Genomic DNA, 22,913 nt, shown 5'->3' with positions numbered 1-22,913 from the left:
TTCATCCTCATAATAAATGTGGCTCTGCTGGTCTGGTTCATTGTTACATATTCAACCAAAATTGTCCTAGAAGGTCTATTATGTGATGTTGCTGACTCATTTGTCTGATTCAGTTAGTGCCACCATGTAATTAAATATGGTATAAACGAGGTGTTAAGAGATATATATTTTTCGTTTACTCCATTAGTCATCGTGATCAGCACTCGTATGTGTTATTCATGTATTCTAGGCTTTTATCTGTTTGTCAGGGTACAGGTCAGTACAGATTGTGGGCTTCAATGAAATGATTCAGGGCTTGTTGGATACAAGAAAACGTGGCTGTTACTGTATATTCTGTCCGCGTGTGTATGTGTGTATGTATATATTTATACTACTACACACACACACACACACACACACACACACACACACACACACGCACATACACACACACACACTTAAGGACATTGAAGTATATCCGTAAGTCGTGCTGTTCCACAGAAGATAAAGTCATACATCATATATAAGCTCATACATCATGCATAGCCTGTCAAGTAGCATAAAGTCATATAGTAGAAATCATATGACAAATTTACAGTACAACAATTTGTTATACACATACATACCTGTGAAGTAAGTATGGTGACAAATTGCACAACCTACATGGTCGGCATCTACATTTCATAACGTATCATTGCACAACACTCACGGCCTTTACATGTCACGGTTGAGAAGCTTAATGGACGGAGGCAGCCTTCCCTCGGGAATCCTGAATCTTCTACCAGAAGGTAAAAGCTGGAACGTGTTGGATCTGCCACCGTTCTCTGGGCCTGTCTGATAATAGACTGCTCTTAAATTATTTGGATGTGTTGTCCACTACAAGACAAAGCGAATGTTGATATTTTAAATGAAAGTAAATCTACTGAAGATAGCGATCATGTTTGGAGGCATGTGTCTGAAAGGTGTTGCAGTCGGTTCACCAAGTCATCTACACCATTCAACGTTGTCTTCTTACTCGGCATGCAGCCATTGACAGTGAGGCAGATTTATCCTCAATATTCTTAGTAACTTCAAACAGCTGCAACATGCAACTCCACCACTAGATGTCACTAAATTCTACACACTGAACCTTTAAATCTCATGAGAGTTAAAAGGCTTTTGGAAGAGGCACTAACCATTGTGTTTGGTATCGCAAGTTTGGCTTGGTTTGATTGAATGTTAACTTCTCTAACTTCAGTAGAGCAGCCCAGACTTGTCAACGTTAGCTCACAATCCGATAGGCTGTGTCGGAAATCACTGCCCATTTACTATATGATGCACTATACTTACTAAATGTTCTATTTTTTGTGTGTGAGATGTATGGGCTATATAGTTTCCATTTCCTGTATGACTATTTTCTGTTACCAGTCTCATCTTGCAATGTGTCACATTTGATAAATGTGAAAATTAGACTTGTAACAATACACTTGTCAGTAATGACGCAGAACAACTATTGGTGTGTGTCCAAAATCTCAATTTATTGCTCACTAGAGAGTCAGCTGAGGGTCTATTGTTCAGAGAGCAGGGAAGCAGTGATTGAAGTGCCATTTCAGACATTCCCTCAACTGAAAGTTGCTCACACCTGGAAAAAAACAAGCGTAATGAAATGTAAAGAAAAGGAGCTCATGATGCATTGTTCCTTCTTGTTATTGTGAGTAACAAGGCATATTCACATCTAGTATGAGACTGTGAAAGGGTGCAAGAGATCACTGAGGCATTAAAGAAGAGGACAAAGAACGATTTCAGTTGAATTAACAGCAACACAAGTTGCAGTCCCTGCTTTGTATGTGCTGCCCTTTGTATACTGAATGGAAGTAGATGACTTTCCTGTGTTTAGTCATAGTGTATGTTCAACAAACATCGATATACCTCAGTCAGTGTTAATGTTGATTTACCACTGACAGTAGCTGATTGGTCTTTTCTTATCATATTCATTTTGGCTTGAATGTTTACACAGGTAATTAAGGCCTGGGCAATTTTCGTCAAACGCGCTGTGTTGCAATTAAAATCTTGGCCTCCCAGTTCCTTCCTCTGTTGTCTCTGCTTCTTGTTACTGCAAAACAAACAAGAACCGTGGCCATTGTTTCTAGCAGTGGACTTACTGCATGTGTTGCCCTCCCTGCTGAGATAAACACACCCTTGTGATTGGAGCCTATTGGGTTCTGCTTCAGCTTCATGTTTGACACTAATTTGATCGTTTTTCCACAGTCAGAAAAGAATTACATTGAAAATTGTAATTATTTTAGCCCATTTAGCAAAGCGGCTACACAGATGTTATCTTAAAGCAGCAAGTGGACAAACTACACCCTCTTACGGGTATTATGTTGGATGAATGTGAACCTAGAGCGATCTACGAATGAGCATTTCTCAAAGCAGCACTTGAAGTCTAACCTCACCCCTTATTTTTGGCTTAAGTGCCTCTATTTGGAAATGAATGAATTGATCGCTGGTAATGGGGCCACCTTGGATTAGAGGGTGTTAACCTTCTCAGATATCTGTAAGTGTCCTGCCGCAGAGATGTCCCAAATGGTTTACTCCATGTAAGGTCCCAGATGGTTTGAGACACTGGGTGGTTAATAAATATAACCAGAAACAAAAACAGTGATATGTTATGATACGTTTGGAGCCTGGATCCAACTGTATCAAGCAACAAGAGCTATTTGTTGGTTAAATGTTAATGCAAACTTGAGTTCCAGCTGCGTAAGCTATGAAACAGAAAATAACCTCAGATGTAGAAACACACACTCACCAATTTCTCTTTGTGATCATCAACTACTACTACTGTTATTACAACTATTACAGCTCAGACCATAATAGATGGAGAATTCCCATGTGTTTATATATCTTCTTTCAAATCATTAATTGTGAAAGTGAACACTACATTAGCGTATGCAGAACATTACACTTCTCTACACTTGCACAACATAAAGCCCCTGTGATATCTTTATATCAGTTGTATGTACAGTCTATCCCACTGCAGCAAGCCTCACTCACACTGTGAACACTCACAAGCAGCAACGTCTGACTTGTATTTATTTCAGTCACCAGCTGTGTGGGTATTCAGAGGAGAAATACATACAGACTGACTAAATGGGCGAGCCTGACTTCTTTTAGTTTGATGGCATGAGAGCAAAATGTGTTTTTCCCTGTTTGTGTTTCTGAGTGGGAATGAAAAGGAGCTGACGGAGAGAAGGGGGTAGAAATAATTTCGGGGATTCCTCTTTGACCGCTTTTCTTCCAGTGATGCTCTGTGTTCTCAAAACATTCATCTGGACTTTTGATCTCTGCCTGTATTCTCTTGGGATTTCATTATAGGAAGTTGAAACATAAGAAAGGAGCTTTTTGAGTTTTACTATTACATAGCCAGTGTCATCATTACGGGTGTTTAACCATCATGGAATTTACAAAACAAGAAGTTATAATATGCTATATGAGCAGCACTACTTCTTCAGGGCAGAATGTGATTCTGTTTGGTGTCGTGACAGACACCAAACAGAATCAAAGAAATGAAAACACCACTAGACATCAGCTCGAGGCAATCTTAATAAAACCTCAACTGGCTGAAATGTGACAAAGGCAGCAGCATGTAGGTGTTGACTGTAATGTGACAAAATGTGTGTGCATGTTTGCACTAGCACATGATAAGAATATAGAAAAGTATTTTAGGCATCCTAACCCCTGAGCCGCAGCTGTGCAGCCCTTTCACTTTATATATATATGATAAAGGCAGCATACAGCCACACACACATACAGATATACACACAAACCAATATTAACAATATTCACCACCTGGGGCTTTCCCCCCCTGTTTTGTGCCATTACAACCTGGAATTGTATTCTAATTAGATTTTATGTAATTGATGAAGCAAAATAATATTTTTGCTTGTTGATTTTGTACTTGTTTGGAGTGCAATGAAAAAGCAAAAAAATATAAAAGCTGAAACGTTGTCAACTTTTTGCACAATCAAAGTGTCACATGATCTGTCACATGTTCTCAGTAGGCTCCTTAGTCTACAACACCTCTAAAGGCTGCTGCACACTAGAGGGTAATCAGGCTGATTTAGGAAAGAAGTGCAGCCAGAAGAAATACTTGTTGCGTACTGGTTTATTTGGGTATTTGTTAAAAAAATTAAAAGAACATTTTGAAAGAAATTTGAAATGTGTCTTTCACCGACGGCCACAAGCAGCATTTTGAACCATGAACTTTTTGAGTCTTTCCTCCTCAGTGCACCTGAGATCTGCAGCCTGCTTCAACAATTCACCGTATCAGAGCCTGTGGCTGCTGCTGCTGTAGCTGTGATAATTCAGTCTAGCAAGACAAGACCTTTCTGCCCTGTTGGTTTCACAGTACATTGTGAAACTGAAATGAGATGTGCATGTCTGCATACTATCAATCAGCTGGATTTCTGACAGAGTCCTTCCTGACTTATTGGCCATACATGAAACATGACTGAACACTACCAGAGTTGCATGTTGGAAATCCAAACTGTGTGTTCATCATTTAGTAATAGATTTATTCTAATTAATGATTAGTGCATGAATTTGTGGCCACACTGAAATCCTACAGCAGGTAAACTGTCACACTGAAGCCTCCCACCCTCTAATTTTTCATTATAACTGAACGTTTTTTTCTCACTCGCAGGTTTTTCTATTTGTTTCTCACTGACAAAGCAACAAATACTTCATTGCTCTTCGTGCACGTTACACCTTGCCCCGAGCATTTGGGAAGGTGTTGAAAGGTAGCTATTGATGTTAAGTGAGGTGGACAGAAATCTCTGGAGGGGAGAAGGGCAAACCAGACACATCATGAGCTTTGGGTTGGAGCTTTATTACATTTTCAGACTCCATGAAATCACAAGATACAGCAACTGTCCAATACATGAAATTATGAGATATGGATGGATTATTATATAATCCTATCCTCCTGATTGTTTAAGACAAATAATATTGTTGCTATTATTTTATAATAATTACAAACCAAGTTATGACATAAATGGTAATCGAATCTAAAAAAGCTGGCACACAGACCGTTATCATTTAAATATTAATATACAATTTTTACAACAGCTGTTTTGAGAATAAAAACTGTAAACTTCTATATTTATGTCTCCTCATCGCTGAAGCTGGAAGGTTATTTACAAAAGGCCAAAGATTATTCGACTTAATGACTCAAACAAAAGGGGTTATTAATATTTCCAGAATTTTGATTGATTGGCAAAGGCATTAAACTTTAAGGCTGTAATTCCAGCTAATTTGAGTTGTTATTTATTTATTTATTTTTAATTATTATTATCATACACTTTATTCAACCTGGTTTTAGTTCATGCTAACACATACTCATGACAGAATTATATCAATGTTTTAGGTTTCAATGCCAAAAGATTAATGTAAAGCTAATCAACAGATAGAAAATTAACGACCTAACAGGTTGCCACTCTGCAACAAGGTGCTGAACCTCACGCAGTGACGGCAACTCTAGTGAATTCTGCGATAGTGGTTAAATAACTGCTCCTGTACCGGATCCAACTGGCTCTGTTTTCACGTTGTGTCATTTCCCCCTCCTGCTGATTCCCACCTGCTCTGGTGGATGTGCTTGGGGATTTTGCTTCCTCTGGTAACTTGTCTCCTCAACGAACCGCATGTTGATTTATTTGCTGATCACAGGATTATTCCTGTACATGTTCAGTAAATACTGTGTCTGTCAGCATGGGTGTTCACTGTGTGGGCGCTTGACAGACTCAAATCATGTTGGTCCATGTTACCAACGATCACACATAGCTGTTCAGTGTTAAATGTTTTTCATTTCAAATTCCTTCCCAGGGATTCCAGGCCATTTTGGCCATATGTTTATTTGATAGCACACCTATACGCATATCTGGTGAGAATCATGTACAGATAGTCTCACATTCTGAATGTGTCATGGATTGGTGTGAACTTTACTTATTTATTCGCCCTCTAACACAAATAATTAAACTCCTCTGCTCTTTGCAACATATGTGAGAAGCACTGCTCACATTTCTAAGCTCAAGAATCTGCTCTGGAGTTTTATTTTAGTTTATATTTCTGCCAAACCAAATAAGAAAACTCATTATTCACAGTACATCTGATCAGTTGTGTTTTTTTAATAACGCCAAATGTCAGATTATTTCTTTTGAAACAGGACAGGGCCTGGTATTAGCAGAATCAGTGACTACACGTTCTGCATGGCTGCTAACATTATTCATCTTGTTTATACACACAATGCCCGGCTTATTAGATACAACTAGATAATGTGAAGGTAGTGATGATACAGCTGTGCAGGGAACCTCACCTGAAGGTCATAATGTTCAGTCTTGTTCACACTGATGACATGTAGTGATTCAAATAATGGTCACTGGTGGTTGTGTTGCTGTATGTAATTGCAAGTGTTGCCTTGATGTTGTCTTACAATACACCACCATCACCGCCACATAGACATATGCTCTGTTTTTGACCATGCTGTGTGATGTACCCATAGTGCACCTCTGTACACATTTCCTTGACTCTGTGATGTCATCAGACTGGGACGACCTGGGGTGGACTGCTACTGTCAGCACGAGAGCGGAGCAGCTGTTCTTCAACTGCAGTTCCTCATCAATGAGGTAAGACCAAGTCGTCCTTTTTGTGTTTTCTTCATTGTTATAATGGTGAAGACAATTACCTTTTTTAAACGGTGGTGTTGAATTATTTGGGTGAATGTGAGAGAGGAATTATGTCTGAAGCTACTCAGGCAATGCTCGTGAGTACAATTAATTCATTGTGCATTTATCGTTATTTTTTATTTCATGGGATTTGTTGATAATAAATAACCGCAGATTTGGCTTTGTCACAGTCAGGGCTGTTGTGAGGGGTAAACACTGTTTACTTAACTTTTTGAATACAAAATAGTGTTTACGCACCTTTTTTATATCGTGGTTTACTCACTTGTTATTGTGCGATTTTTAAAAGCTTTAGTCAAATTCAACACCAATGTTTACTGAGCATTATGTGACCGTTCAGAGCACAGACTCCTCCAGCCTGGCACCCTACCCCTGCTCTCCCGTCTCCTCAGCATACAGACCTCTCTGCTTAAACACTCTCAAAGTCCAGTCTCTCTTGCAAACAAGACAAGTTTCTGTGGGTCCTAAATATATATATATATATATATATATATATATATATATATATATATATATATATATATATATATATATATATATTTTAAAACTACAGCCCTGGTCACAATAATCTCTGTTCTCTGTTTGAGGCGTGCAAGTGTAATTTCTTTTTCTTTTTTTTCCTGCTGAGTTAAACAGCAACATCTTCACCCTGTTAAATATTAAATCAGAAAATGTGACTGAAGCTTAATTTTGTCCATGTTTGGTTTGGCACACTACATAACCCAGAAATCAAGACCACTGAGGATAAAATGATCCAACCACTCCAGTTGTATCATGAAGAGGATTCAGTTTGCCCGTTGGAAACAACTTGATGTGTGCGAAAACGAGAGAAATGAAGATCCTGACAGTGTGACCTTGGTGCACCGTGGGCACCATAAATGATGTATTCACTTTCACACCGTTGTTTTTGTTCTTGACAGCAGATTTGGTTTCCAATTGAGTGGTTCGACTGTGTTGGATTTTTTTCTATCTTTGAAAGTACATATTGACATATTTGGGTTTACAATATTTAGCCCCCAGTCATGTTTGTGAATCGGTTATAAACTCTCAGTTGTTTAATGTGGAGGAGCTGATGACAGCAGGAGACAAAGCACTCTGTAATGAACCATTTAAATTATCATTATGATCATTACTCGCTCAAACATTTGTTTCCTCCATGTCTTTAAAACAGTTTTCCCTCGCTGTCTGATTTTGCTGTGTGGGCTGACACATGGCAGTGGTTCTTTAACAACAGCTTACTCGTGTGCGCCGCAGTTCGATTCCATGTTTTTGTTTACTAACAGAATTCTGTAGGTGTATTAGCGGAAGAAAAAAAGGCTGTGGTGTTAAAGAGCAGGAGCTTAGTCACGCGTTTCACTCCACTCTGTGTTTCTCTTTATCCTTTATTCTTCTTTAATCCATTTGCTCCTCCTGCCTCTCGATGTTTTTTGTGTAGAACCACTCAGTTTTTTTTTTTTATGCCCACTGGCTCTTTCAGCCCACTTCTCCATCACTCATTGGCCTACTTGTGATGTGTCTGTCTGAGGCAAATGGATGTGTATGGGCCTGAAGAGGTGTGTGTGTGTGTGTGTCAGATACTTACTTTGAGTATGTGTGTGGAGGCTCAAGTACATGTGTGAAGACACAGTCTTTGTGTGCGTGTGTTTTAATACCTCTGCCAAGAAGGTTATGTTTTCATTGCTGTTTGTCTGTTAGCAGGACTACACAAAAACTACTTTCACCCATTTCCCAGAGAATATTAATGGTTCTTGATGAAACAATGTATCATGTTCTGACACAATTTTTCCCTTTCTGATACCAATCTGATACCTGGACTGTGCGTATCAACCAACACAAGTGTACTTTAAAAAACAAAAACATATATAATGTTTAGCAACATCTGTGAGCTGCTAAACCTGTATGGAGTCCTTTCACCTTGTGTTGAACTCCTTGTGCGCTCAACCGAGTGCCATTCTAGTTTTTGCATATTTACTAATTCATTGTTACACTTTCATTGTGAAATGAGTGGGATTCAGCATAATATATGCTTTTGTGTTTGTCTCCTGTATATCAACAGGCCCAACACTGACACGCAGCACAGCTATTAGTCGACAGGTCTTCCCATTGTTTGACCTGTCGACTAATAGCTGTGCTGCGTGTCAGTGTCCTCTTGGATTCACTGTGTGGGCCGTCAGCCTCCCTGCTAATGTTCGACTTACGTTTTCAGACCAGCCTCTTGACATTCACTTAGATATAACCCACTCCTGGTATCTACCTGTTTCATGCATCAAGAGTGTGTCTCTTCTACGGGGGGGGTGGTAGGCAAACATTTTCCAATGTGCCACTGTCAGACCAACAACTGCTATTTGCACATGTGTGTGTGGGGTGTGATCAGACCTCATTTCAGCGCTCTGTTTGCAAATAAACGCGACATTAGTGTTGATGCAGACCAAATGATGTTTGTTTTTACCCAGTGTGAATTTACACAGCAGCATGATTCTATACACGACTTGTAGTCTTGTATTTAGTGGTACATGTATTTTCAAAAACGCGTTTGTGTTCATCGGTCTATACAGTCCACACACTACACTGACAAACCAACATCAAAAAGACTGTGTTATGTTGCTGCTTTAAAATTGATGACGGGGAAAAGAAATTATGATTTGGGAAACTCGTTGCCATCTGCTGCGTTAATGAGGTGCAGAACAGAGACCAGTGTCGGTGATTCATCAGGAACATTCAGACCTCCTAGTCCTCTGAACAGGTACATTGATTAATGGTTTTAAATTGCAGGGTAAACTCTTTTTAATTGCATATTATTAACAAAGCCCACTTCCCTCAAAAATTCTTGAAACAAAGAAACTGTGCAAATTTGATTGCCTCTGCACCATTTTTAATATGTTTTAACGAGAAACATAAATTTCACTCCTTATAATTTATTAAGCCTCTTATTCAGTGTTAAAATAAAATTATCAGGTTTGAAGAACTTAAATCAATTTCTTCCCTCAACTCAGGGACCTTTCTTAAGAATGAACTTCGTATCAGACCATGTAATGATCAATTGGTTAATTAACAAATAATAGATTCTCTGATGCGATGAGTGTTTAATGAGAGCTATTGAAAATGATTCAGTCAAATATGAAATGTTGATCCATCAACCGTGTGAACATAAATACATGGTAGCTATTTTTCCAGATGGTTTGTATAGAGTTATTTTCTGTTGGCCCTGGCCCTGGCCCCTGCCATTTTACCTGGCTTCCATCAAGCCGTCAACACAAACTCACCATAATGGAGCTGTGGACCTGGCGCAAAACATATAAGGTCAGATACAGACATACCAGGGTACAGGGGAGAGATGAGGTGGAACAGTTACCCAGAAGTGATCCTGACCTCCCAGGGGCCCTTAGCAAAATTCTACTGATAGGACCCCCGACCTGACCCATGAGCAATGAAAACCGTCACACAATCACACCTGTCACCCCAGTGCTTCCATTACACTTCCCTTTCAAAATAGTTTGCTCCATCTGTTGGTCTGAGAATAAGTAAACATACAGGGAACAGAATGAGATATATATGTATTGAATAGAATATCCTCTATATAATCTTAAGAGAAATGTAAAATTAACAAAAATGTAGAATGTAATAATTCTGAACTTTGGCTCTGCTGCATGGTGATGAACACTGGCTGATGATTCAACATCATTCGTCATGTGTATGACCTGTTAATTATATAGAACATGATTAATCATTTTTTCAGCTGCTTCAGGTCCATTCACGCTGGCTCCCCAGGTCTCATTTTATATATTTTCAAATATAAAGCACTATGTCTGCTTTGGCTAAGCCTGATACTACTAATTTACACATTTACCTAAATATTGTCCCTGTATGTTTTCCTATTCTCATGACCTGAATTAGCCTGTAGTTCCACTTCATCCTCGCTTCAACATTGTAAACACTGACACCCACTTTAACATGAGGTGCAGGCAGGGCCATTGTGTAAGTTCCAGGGCCCCATAGGCAACTGGTTCTTGTGCCAGTTATGTTGGGTCTGGTCTGAGCCTTTCAAGGCCAGAGGCAAAAGTGAAGGAACTACAACATTTTTCTTGACAAAATAAATTTTTTGAATGACAGGTATGTTTTAAGGTTGTGATGTTACTCGAGGAGGCTTTCACACAAACACACAAGTCTTATATATATTGTTTACCTCGTACTGGCACTCAGTGGAGACAAATATCAAATCATCCAATATAAAATATACCCTTTCGGTCAAGACAAGATAAGGAAGCGACACAGTCAAAATGCCTATTTATGGAAATAACAAAATAAATAAATACAGGAAAACAATGTTTTCCAGACGTACCAGGTTATCATCATCACCAGTTCCCCATCAGAGAAATTTGACAAAGACAAGCAGCAGCATAACAGTATGGAGACAGGGTGATGGAATAAAATATGAAGCAGCAGGCGGATTAAACTGAAATAATTATGTTGTATATTTCTTCTTTCTTATCTGTTGACTTGCTTTTGGAAGAGAAATGATTTGTCTTACAAACTCACTTTGAAAATAAGCTTTTGTTAAGCGTGACAATCAGACGAATCAAGGGAAAGTTAAGGTCATTCATTCATAATGGGGGTTAGGCAGGTTTATTGTAAAGAGAATCAGTCGGATGAAGACTTTTTACCACAGAGTGCAAATACAAGACTTTGGTGTCTGATGGTAATTACAGGGAATAATGGAACATTTCTCCACAGATAATAATGGTCCACAAAACGTCCTCCCTACGCTACGATTTCTCGCTTTTAGTTTTAGTATCATCCTGATAATCACCCCTTAAGCAAATGTTATGCATTTTGAATGGAGGGAAAACATTCAGTGGAATACTCTTGTGTTGTACAGTCTTTAATCCCATGATTAAGTTTGTAATCTAAAGCTAATTCTCCCTGGGCTCCAGTCTTAACAGTGACGCTCTGGTAGCAAACCCACAGTGGGAATTTCACTGTAATTACAATTAGCTGCCCTCAGAAGCAGGGTTGCAACCAGCTGATGACATTTGAAAACTTCCTCTCAGTTTTAATTCAGTTTCAAGTCATTTGTGTGTGTGTGTTCTGGTAGCAGCTGTCTTTATAGTAAACACAGAATTATTTACAATATTAGTTGCGTGTTTTATTTCTGCTTTTATGTGTTTATAAGACTGTATATACCTTGTGTTATTGTGGCTAAATGTATGTCCTTGGTGCCCTTCACCTTGAATCTACTGTGTTTTGGGCATTTTGTGTAATCTTCCACAATCTCATCAACCAGGACCACAGGACTTTATTCCAAAAGGCAAGGTGACATCCGTGTCCCTGCAATGATTCACTACTGATACTTCCTGTTTTTTGTGCTTTAGGGAGCGTTGGTCACAGCCTGTGCAGATGACACGCTACACTTGTGGAATCTGCGTCAGAGGCGGCCGGCGATCCTGCATTCACTCAAGTTCAACAGAGAGAGGTAAGCATTCCGCTAGATAAGACGCACACATTCACTCATCCGTGCAAACACACACACACACACACACACACACACACACACACACACACACACACACACACACACACACACACACACACACACACACACACTGTGCAGAGACACTCCAAACACCTCTTCCTCTGAAAACTGTATGCGATTGACCGAGATGAGTATATTCTCCAGCTTTTACGTGATTCTAGAGCCAACATCATGCACGACATTTTACACAGGGTCAGGCAGTCAGGGATGAGCTGCACATGACACTGTATTCTGCTTCCACTCATCTTCAGCATCTTGACACAATGACAGCTGTAAAGAGTCTTTAGAAATCCCTGAACTGGGCTCACATTACAGACATTTCAGGCCAATTTAACCCTGATTTGTTCCCCAAAGACTCTTAACTTGGTTGGTACTGATGTTCGGCCCAGATTATCTGGTAGTGTGAGAGGTTCCAGAGCCTTTCTTGAAGCTCCCCAGCTGCCCGCAGAATAATCGGGAGCTTCCCCGATACTTATCAAACTCATATTTACGATTTACAGTGCGTCGTTTCCGAGCTGAATCACAACAGCCAACGAGAGAGACAGAGCGACCCGAGCAGCTGACAAACATTCTGAGGCTAACGTCAGCTACTGCGCTACAGTTAACAGATATTATAACTGACGGTTGAAATGTCACCTGAAGAAAGGATAAATATCTCATGCTGACCACGTCCCTTTGATCATTTTCTCATCCACATTCATTCTGCCCTCTCCTTATTACAAAATTAGAGCAAGTTGTTGCTCCTCGCCAATCCCTATGAGGACACATGAGAGACATGAGGTGGTGTGTCGTTTCCTCTGGGGCAATAATCTTAATAATATCCTGTAGTGTGTGATTCCCCATTATTTTCTAATCTTGTAGTGTGCTCGTGTTTAAGATTATAGTGAATGATATGTGTGAAGATTCTCCTCATCTTCGTGATGCAACCTGATTTCAAAATACATTTGTCTGAGCCCAGCTTTATTTCACTGGAGCATCTCTCAGCAGCATCATCGGCGGTGGTCAGAAACACATTTAATCAGCTCTGTCTGTGTCGAGAAGACGGGGCCTCCTCCCTCTCCTCCCTCTCCTCCCTTTGACACTGAACCTTTTTTACCCTCTTTGATACACCTGAGAAACCTCATCTTCTGACTCCATTGAACTTGTGAGACATCTCCCCCATCACCACCACCACTGGCAGTGATAGATGATTTCTGAGTGGTTATTAGAAAACTGAATCCTTCGCCTTTGACATGTTGCCACATCACTCACCTTTCACATGGTGGCTGTAACCTGGCATCATTAGAGAGAGCTGGTGGAATATTTGATGTTGGTTATGGAAGCCCAGTCAGACTGGGTGTGTTTGTAGATGTGCTTAATTTGAACATCTAAAATGACACAGAGAACCTCTGTGTCTGTTTCTATATCAGACACCAATTGAGGGTCTTGAAGGTTAGAGGCCAGGCTGTTTTTGCTCTGTTGCTTTTACCCGACAGCTACGTCCGCACCATATGATGCCAGAATTGCTCAATAAACTGGGATGAACCTGATCACTGCAGAATTCGCACCCAGTGAGCTTGACTGTAGGGGAAAGGAGTGTGTTTGGAAAATTGGCAATTCCACTCTCTCCCTCTCTGTCAGTAATTTTTTTGTAGTGCTCCAACAATGTCAATGATCATTACATTTTCTCCAGCTTTCATCAACTCCCAGTGCCCTCTATTGTCCAGATATGACGTCCTTGATGTCTCTCTCTCTCTCTCTCTTGATCTTTGTGTCACACCTCCTCACCCGCTGGATGAGGAGGACATGACACACCCTCCGCCAGCTGCCTCTTTCAGTCTATCACATGTCTCACTCGCTGCTTGAGGCCATCTCCTCTTCTCCTCCGAGTAGCAGCCTGTGGGATGTGGTCATAAGCAAGGTTTTGGCTCTTTGCTTTTTCCCAGCAGTGACAGCTCGGGCTCTGCTCTCCACCATTTAACTGTAATGGCAAACAAAGGCTTCTAATGCTGACATTTGGTTTTTGAAACGTTTCCGTTTGCGTCGGCGTGGCCATACACAGAAGTAGCTCAGTTGTTTAAAACAACACCTGCTGTTTAATCCAAGCAGGGTCCACTGTTGTTGTGTAACTATCCAGAGCACACATTCATAGTCCATCATTATATCATCATCAGTAAGGGAGGCAATGATCCAGATTAAGTTTTCTTTTGTCAGCTTGTTCTCATTCTACCCTTCCTTCACATGTTATAACTGCAGACAAAAATTAAAATTAATAACAATTAAATAACAACAAAGTAAAATATAAATTTTGATGTCAAATGAAAGCTTCTTTTAAAAGAAAAGCTGCACCAACGTTCTCTTAGCCATTGAGGCTGAGAAAGTTCACAAACATGGTGGTAGAAATCAAAGGAAGCAACCTTCATCCACAATGGAAGCAAAGTTATATAAGATGTATTCAAAGCAAAACACAAAACACAGGACAGACACTAATCATTCGATTAACTTCATGTTTCAATATTCCACACTTTAAATTCTTCTTAAAATAAATGCTGCTTTGACTGAATTCATTGAACAGATGTGACTGATGAAGTCATTTTCTTTTTTCGTTTTCATTCTACTCAAATTTGATGTCTGCACCTTTCTCATGGTCAAGGGCATTTAATGAATATGACAGAATTTTGACTGAATGTGAAATATAAACTGTGCTCACGAATTGCAAAGCACATGTTTTTTCTATTACAATAAAGATTTATTCCGGCACATTCATGAAATCACAGAACATCAGGGTCAATGCCAGTGATAATTTTGATGAGTACGCATCACAGCGGAACTCAACTTAAGTCAAGGACTTCATCTGAGTCACTGGGCATGTTTTCTCTCAACTTTCCATCCCGAGACGGCAATGAGCTTCCTCCAGGAGACGGAAAAATCTCCGTCCTGCAGTAAAAAAAGAGAACAGCATCATAAAAGTCAACCAGGGGCTTGTTAAATCCACGTACTGTCTGCAGGTCAAGGAAGGAACACGCTGTCTCTGTAATGCAGTGATGACAACTACTGACATTTCAAGGAATTCTATCAAATTCATTAAAATATTGAAGAATTCTTCATATCCAAAACTTATCATGATACTCTGTCGCAGTTGCAGCTGCTGCCTTTACTGTTTGCATTGCAGACAGTACAATCACTTCTGCGCTGCACAATTAAGTGTGTTTTTTGATTTAATGCTTGTTTTAATGTCACAAATATAAATACAAATGCCTGTGTAATTTTGATGAGTACATTAAAATGGTTGGGGACCACCGCATTCCTCAGACACGTTGTTTCCGTCTTTGTATTGGCACCGGCCGCCCAGGACGATTGTGGTCTTGGCCGTCAGGAAACCCTGGAAGCAAGAAGCCTTCATATACTTTATGTCCCTCTTTTTCTGTCCCTAAACTCTTGACGTGTCTTAGCTTCGCCTCCCAGCATCTTGTTTTACTTTCAGGGAGAGACACTTTTGACAGAACTTAGCGGCAAAGTTACACTTTAATGTTTAGAGAAATCATCACACACTATAGCCACTGTAAACTTGTCCATCGGAGATTTATCTGCAGACCCTGCAGCTGTACCCATCACTGTGATTCTCATTCTGTAGCATGGCCACACAAACACATGGGTGAACCTTAGGAATACTGTTTTGATTCAATCCTTCTTCCTGTTCCTTCTAACTGTCTCGTGGTGCAGTGAGGTAGGAGTCAGCACCGTTCACTCTCCGTTGCAGAGCAGTGAATCATGCTTGAAGATAATGAAGAAGGAGGGCATCGTGAGTCATCCATCAGAGGCTGGGCAGTGATTTTCCATTTAGCTCTGTCTCTCTAGGTTGGACCTCACACAATTAGCACCCTACCACCTCCTCACAATCCCTCCAGAATAATGTATGAATCACAGGAAATTGTCAGGAGAATTGTTTTGGGATGACTGTCTGTCAGCATCTCGTGGCCGCCGGCCCTCCTCGCTTGTCATGTCGAAAGGAATCTGAAGACTTTCACAAATGCACATCACAATACATGAAGCATCACACACTCCCTGCAGTTTTGAGCACAATAAAAGGAGACAGTTGAGCTAATGTACGCATCTGTGGTTTTGATCTATCCAACATGACAGCTCGGATATCGTTAGGTAGCCGTTGCAGGATTTCCTTAAATAGTGGTGTCGTGTCTCATGCAGAGCAGATGGCCAGGTCGCCCGTTCCCTCGACGATATCGGCAATTCAATTAATCCCTACATCTGTTTAGTTAATTAAGGATATTTGCTCCTCAGCTGGTTTGGCGATGGCTGGTCAGCTGGCGGCTAAACCCACGTCGCTTCCTGTCCTCTTTGATTGCTGATTATAAGCCTGGTCCGACTGGCTGGAGTCAAAACCATATATTTGACTCCAGATCTGTATTCGCCTCTACTCATTCCCCCCCATGTCTTTTCATTTTCTCATTGCTTCTTCATTTAAAAGATGTTTTTTACTTTAAAGCCTTGACTTTTCTTTTGATTATTTTCACAGGAAGAAAAATCAAGACTTGTAGGGATACTATATATTGGATGGTTTGTAAGGATATAAATAGGCAGTTTCATAATGTTGAAACGATACAATATTTTTCTGATATCACAATCAATATACGATCAATATGAAACAATATTATAAAACCCATTTTCTAAAATTGGTTATATCTATATCAAATCACAAAAAGCCACTAAAATATGATTTATTTTTTTGTTTTGTTTTGTTCAGTCTTGACTTAATCTGTATTTAAATTTATTGTAAGACCTCTTGTCTTTGGAAATTTAAAATGGCAGTGAGGTTTGTGGTATTTTCTGAGTATCTTATCTCGTCTTTCCTAAATCCAAAATAATTCCACACAACAGATTTATCCCCACTCACTTTTGCATCCATACATTTTATTGTTGCTCATTGAATAGATATATTTATCCAGATCGCCGAAGGTAGTTTGAAGATATTTTGTGTTATAGACATAATAATCCTCAAACGTTGATCACAAAGCTTCTTGAAGATAAATGTATGTTGCAAAAGTCTTTCTTCCTCATGAAGCACATCCCCGCAACCACCAACAGTTTGAATGTTGTCATCTCCCCGAGCCACCGGAATCCTTATTGAATTGTCTGCTGTCTCATTTGTCTTCCATCTTCTAATCCTACCATTTACTGGGTCGTTGGCTTTGGGGCTTTGGGAAAAAACATCCAATCCCAAAAGATCTTGGAGAAGTCATAGAAAATGATTTAATAAATAGTTTGTGGCTTTGAAATCATTATGTTTTAAACATGGTCTGTGTATTTTGCAGTGCAAAGCTTGAACAGACATGCAATCACTCAGGTATGGTTATAATAAGCTTCTGCAGTTAGGTTATATCATTATTGCCTGGAGTGATACCCACTTGAGGTACAATTGAGAATTCATACATATGCAAAATGAAGACTGTGCGGGGAAAATTCTGCATTCAATAATTAAGATTCGATGCTATTTAAAGCTTTGAGTACAGAGGGGTAGTGATTATGTGTGGAACAGTGGACCAGTTCAGCCTGTGGTGCATACAGTACGTCTGCAGGCTACAGTGAAATGTAACCGCACACAGAAAAAGTTCAGGCTTCTACTTCTGGCAGTTGTTTTTGAAGGGCTCTTAAAATAACTATTTATACCGGCTTAGGGTGAGCTTACAGGCTGAGTGCAAGAGTTCTCTGACAAGAGAGGAGCAGGAGTGGCAACATAAAGCGCAGGAGGAGCAAATGCAGGCGATGCTTCCTATACACCAGCTTCTGCATTGTGGAAGGAAAGCGATTTTCCACCTTCCTGCTGAGTGCTAAATTAAACCATGACAGAATGAGTCAGGCCAGCTTGGATATCCATGAATGAGTCAGCGCTGAGCAGTGTGTGTTGTCCAATAACAGTGTCATTAAATATCTGTCTCTGAGCAAATGATTGTTTCACCACTTGGATTGTGTTGGGTCACCAGAAGAAAGTCTGTGTAAATGTTAAAAAGAAAGAAGAGCAAATTGACTCCATGTTTCATTGTGGTTGTATTCTAGGAGGAAATATTGCTCAATTTACTTTTGCTCGAACCTATTGTAGGATACATTATGGCTGATACATTGATAATCCACAATAAAACAGGTAACTGGTTTTGTTGTGTTGTAGCTTATCACTGTAGGCCTATTTTTGACTCAAGCCATGAAGCCTCCTTCTTCACAGGTCCAATAAATTTGTGCCCGAACCTAAAAAGCCCCAGAAATGTTGTCCAAAACCTGACCATGACCCATTATCTGAAAGCTGAGACCTGGAACTGTGCACAACCGAGAAACACTGAGAAACTTTTTGTCTTACCCAATGTTACTTTAGCAGACTTCTCCCCTGTGCCCTGTCGTGATGCATATAATCCATCTTCTCATAAAAAAATTATTATCCTGTTTACTGTTATTCTTCTTTGCTGATTGAAATAGCAGCGTGGCTAACTTCATCCAACTGTGATTAGAATTGACATTAGGTTTTAAATCACTTTTTCTTAACAGGAAAAAATACACACACCGATCAGATAAAAACTGTTTTCCATTTTATTTCATTGGCGGATTGTTGTAAAGACACATATAATAATAACTAACTTAATTATCCGCATTATAATCACAAATTTATTCGCAAATTTTCGGGTTTACCTTAATGTGCATATGTACAAAAAGAGTGAGAATACACTCTGTTATCACACCCATCAATCCTTGAAACAAACTGAATTAATGACTTTATATCGATATTCTAACACCCGGTCTCTCTCCTCCTTTGTTTCTTGTTCTCCAGGGTCACGTTTTGCCACCTTCCCTTTCAGAGTAAATGGCTGTACGTGGGGACGGAGCGTGGAAACACACACATGGTCAACATCGAGTCCTTCATTTTGTCCGGATACGTCATCATGTGGAACAAGGCCATAGAACTGTGAGTAGCTAACGCTCAAAGTGCTGGAGATCACCAAAACAGTGGTAACAGCTGTGGTGATGACAGTGATGCTTTCTAATGTAATGATCCTGGTGGTGGTTCTGCGGAGGGCACTGGTTCTTACAGTACATGGACAGTGAAATATTGAGTGGCAGTTAACTTGGTCCTCTGCCTTCTCTCTAAAATATGATTCATCAGTGGTGACAAACAGAAAGTTTACTTGTCTCAAGAAATCTTTGAAAGCTAAACTCTGTTGTGCCTTTCTAAACTAAACAAGCTGTACCTGTGTTGCTAGTGTGCAGTTTTCAGACCCTGGAAATGTCATTGATCATTATTTCCTGGTTTAAACCTCAGATGCAAATGGGTAAACAATGTTTAAATGCAGACACTGAAGATTGGCAGTTATTTGGGGCCTAACAACATGTAATAATATGGAGAGAAGCAATCACCAGAGGGATTTCATTGGTTTAGCATTAGGTGAATATGTGGATGGTTTGTTTCGCTGTAATCATGCTTCAGATTGACAATTAAAGGCACCGTCAAGTGTACAAATTGGGCGCAGCTCCGTTGAACGCCTGTTTGTTTCTTTTGGTTTCACCCACCTACACGCTGTTCATGTGGTGTTACCCTGACAAGTCCCCTGCTGCAGTGTCAGTCACAAGTCACTTTCGTAGCGAACCAGCTTGTTGCCTTGTGACAGCCCAAACTGGGGAGAGCAGTCACAACACTGGTGTTTCTGTGTGGGAGGTCTGTCTGCCAATCACTGCTTGAGTCTCGGAGGCCAAGACAGTGTTTGAGATTTGAGCAGAACATTTTGGTTTGCTGATTCCTTGCTGCAGGGAGGACTCTCCATTTTAGAGTTTTTTAAATAGTCAAAAAATGTGTGACAGGAATTTTCAGTTATATGTTGGTACTTGTACTTTGTTAATCAAAAAAGGTGTTTTTCATAAAAAAAAACACTGCTACATTAACATTTTATAACATCTTTATGAAATAATAATAATAATAATAATAATTTGACTTACATAGCCAGTCCTGCTAAGGCTTTGTCTCCTTTAGTCTTAAATCTGGACTCTGAAATAGTTAAAAGACTTAGAATGGCAAATGTGAACAAAATAGCAGCAGCACTACACAGTGGGTGTTTTACTGTGTAAAAGAGATGCATTTAGAAAACAATTGTATGTATAATCACATTTCAGACAAAGAGGTGGATGAAGTTGGGAGATCACATTTACAATCTGTATTATGAACAATCTATAGTTTGTTCTGTTTGAGCTTGTGAGACAACGTATAATGTATTCTACATTTTCTAACCGTCAGCACTCTGCACCTTTCTGAAGTGGAGTTCATGAGAAGTTGAACTAGTAAAGAGAGAATCTTCTCTCATCAACACACACAGCGACTGGGGAGTTTCATAGTTTGGCTGGGGAGGTTTTCTACCAAACATGAATAGGGATGAGTGGGGACTCTGTTGTTTCTGTGGTGGAACGTCGAGTGTGCAAAGGAGAAATGATCCACTCTGCTGTTTACAAACAGCAGAGTGAGAGTCATTCAGTGAGTGAGTGAGTGAGTGAGTGAGTGTGTGTGTGTGTGTGTGTGTGTGTGTGTGTGTGTGTGTGCGCGCATGCGTCCGCGCGTGCGTGTGTGTGTGCGCCATCCCAGCGTTTGTTTGTGTGCCAGCGGTTCACAGATGCATTAATTGAACACTAACCAAAGTATGCTCTCTGGAAAAAGAATCAATTATAGCGACAGTTCAACTGGGGCCAATGTTCCCAAACAGGAGGGCCGTGGCTCTCATTGAAATTCAAATGGGTTCGCAATATATTTAATGCACAATTTCATCTTCAGGAGATTAATTCCAAAATGAGATATTCCAAAATGAGATGCAAGGGGGAAATGGAAGAAAACACAGCAGCCTTGTGCGCATCCTGCTGCAGTTCATAGATCCCTCTGATGAACAGAATTATGTTTACGCCTGGCATCATGTCAGTCATAGTCAACACTGCTATGTTTGGCTGTTTCTTCCACTGAGATTGTCAAATAAAGAAAAAGCTCTCAGCGTCCTCCTGGTCCAACCTCTTTTCACTGAATAAGTACTGTTAAAATGCAAATGAGCTATGCAGATACAGACCGTACGTGGAAACACATGGCAATAGAAACCCTATAGATAACATTAAACATATGCAAATGAATGGATTGTTATGGTCTGACAAAGGTTCACATACATTCACACATTGTCCTTGTTTTTCTTTTTTGTTTAAAGCATGGCCAACATTTCTATAGTTGTGTTTAGGAACCCCTAAGTATAAGGTTAATAATAGTTTATTGTCTTGGTAAATGTGTAATATAACATGCACGTGACAAGATCCTTTTAATTTTCTCTATATTTTACCCACCATATAAGAGACAACCTCATGTTCACCAGCCGCCAGGTCCTGTGACGATGTGGCAGGTTGGGTGAAAATAGCCTGTGAAGTAGCTGCTACAAGAATCGAGGATCAGATCAGAGGTGGCACTGTCACTGAGCTGAAGTCGCTATGGAGACACAGTCATGAACACTGCAGTCAACATGTCTCAATGTCATGTCCTCAGGCTGAAGAGATGTTAAAGAAAAGCTCGCAGTGTTTCTAAAACTGATTTCAGCAGTGTGGTAATTCGAAGTCAATAATGTCAACCCTCTGACGCTATAGAGAACTCTGTTTCACACAACTCAGTATTTGTTAGGTTATTTACTCCACCTCGGTCATTGGTGGACACTAGATCGAATATATTCATGTTAACATCATATAAACGATACAACTGAATGAAATGTCTTTCTTTCAAGCGCAGAAATATTGCAGAATATATGGTTGGAAGGTTACACATGAATTACTTGGGATTAAAGTGCTCTGTCCATACAAACAGGAAACAGCAGACATAATAAAAGAGTTGTCAGCATTGTACTATATTTATGATATGTGAATAATTATAATGGAATATAAATTCAATACATAGTGCGTTGCCACTCTGCTATTCGTAAAGCTACAGTCGGTAGGATTTCAAAAGAGAGAGAGAGAAAGATATAATTTAAACGAATACAACTTCCAGACACCTCCTCCATTTCCACTGAGCTGTGCTCAAGCAGTGATTGAAACCTGGTCAGACTCTCCTCCTGCCTCTGATTGGTGGTTTAGAAATGGGAGCGTTGGATTCTCTAAATTGCATTATGTCTCTGCAAGGCATCCTCAGGGATCTGATGATTTAAGGCTTGTCTAAGGCTTCCAAGGTGCGGTTGCCTGTGAATACACAGAGGGTAACTTTGCGGCTGCAGGTAAGAGGAAAAGATTGATGAGCTTACTGGCGGTGTCTCCTTTCCGGCGCTGACCCCAAATCTGGAGCACTGGCCAGCTCGCTCTTAGTTTTCACTCAGTGTCAGGATGCCAATGAGTTCATTTGTAAACATTAACACACAGACAAAACTTACGGGTTCATTAAACAGCCACGTCCTCCAATGACACTCAAAACTCCCAGTCATCTGCGACAACATAACTCCACCCCCCCGAGCCTGACAGCCATGCAGGACAGCCAATAAGAACCTTTATTGTAAATGTTTCTTTCTGCACATTGAACTGTAGAAACTGTATGATTATATACATAGAAGTGAAAGTATTTGTTATATAATAGCAATAGCAAATCGTTTGCCCCTGCTGCGCTGTAGTAGCACATAAACACCTGCTCAGAGACACAGTCTTATTTCATTATT

The 22,913-nt window shown here is 40.0% G+C and overlaps 1 protein-coding gene across 8 annotated transcripts in view; it reads left to right on the top strand.

Annotated features, from left to right (window-relative positions):
• Positions 1-22,913, top strand: part of stxbp5l (syntaxin binding protein 5-like) — a 123,593-nt gene that overhangs the window by 49,817 nt on the left and 50,863 nt on the right. For all 8 annotated transcript variants that reach the window (XM_034575064.1, XM_034575066.1, XM_034575063.1 and 5 more), the window contains exons 3-5: positions 6,557-6,638; positions 12,065-12,165; positions 19,037-19,171. In XM_034575064.1, coding sequence (XP_034430955.1) covers positions 6,557-6,638; positions 12,065-12,165; positions 19,037-19,171 — 318 coding nt within the window. The remainder of the gene's footprint in view (positions 1-6,556; positions 6,639-12,064; positions 12,166-19,036; positions 19,172-22,913) is intronic.

The sequence above is a fragment of the Hippoglossus hippoglossus genome, chromosome 21 (assembly GCF_009819705.1).
Source record: "Hippoglossus hippoglossus isolate fHipHip1 chromosome 21, fHipHip1.pri, whole genome shotgun sequence".
Taxonomy (NCBI): domain Eukaryota; kingdom Metazoa; phylum Chordata; class Actinopteri; order Pleuronectiformes; family Pleuronectidae; genus Hippoglossus; species Hippoglossus hippoglossus.
The sequence above is the reverse complement of the archived record's forward strand: the minus strand, read 5'-3'. Positions and strand labels throughout refer to the sequence as shown.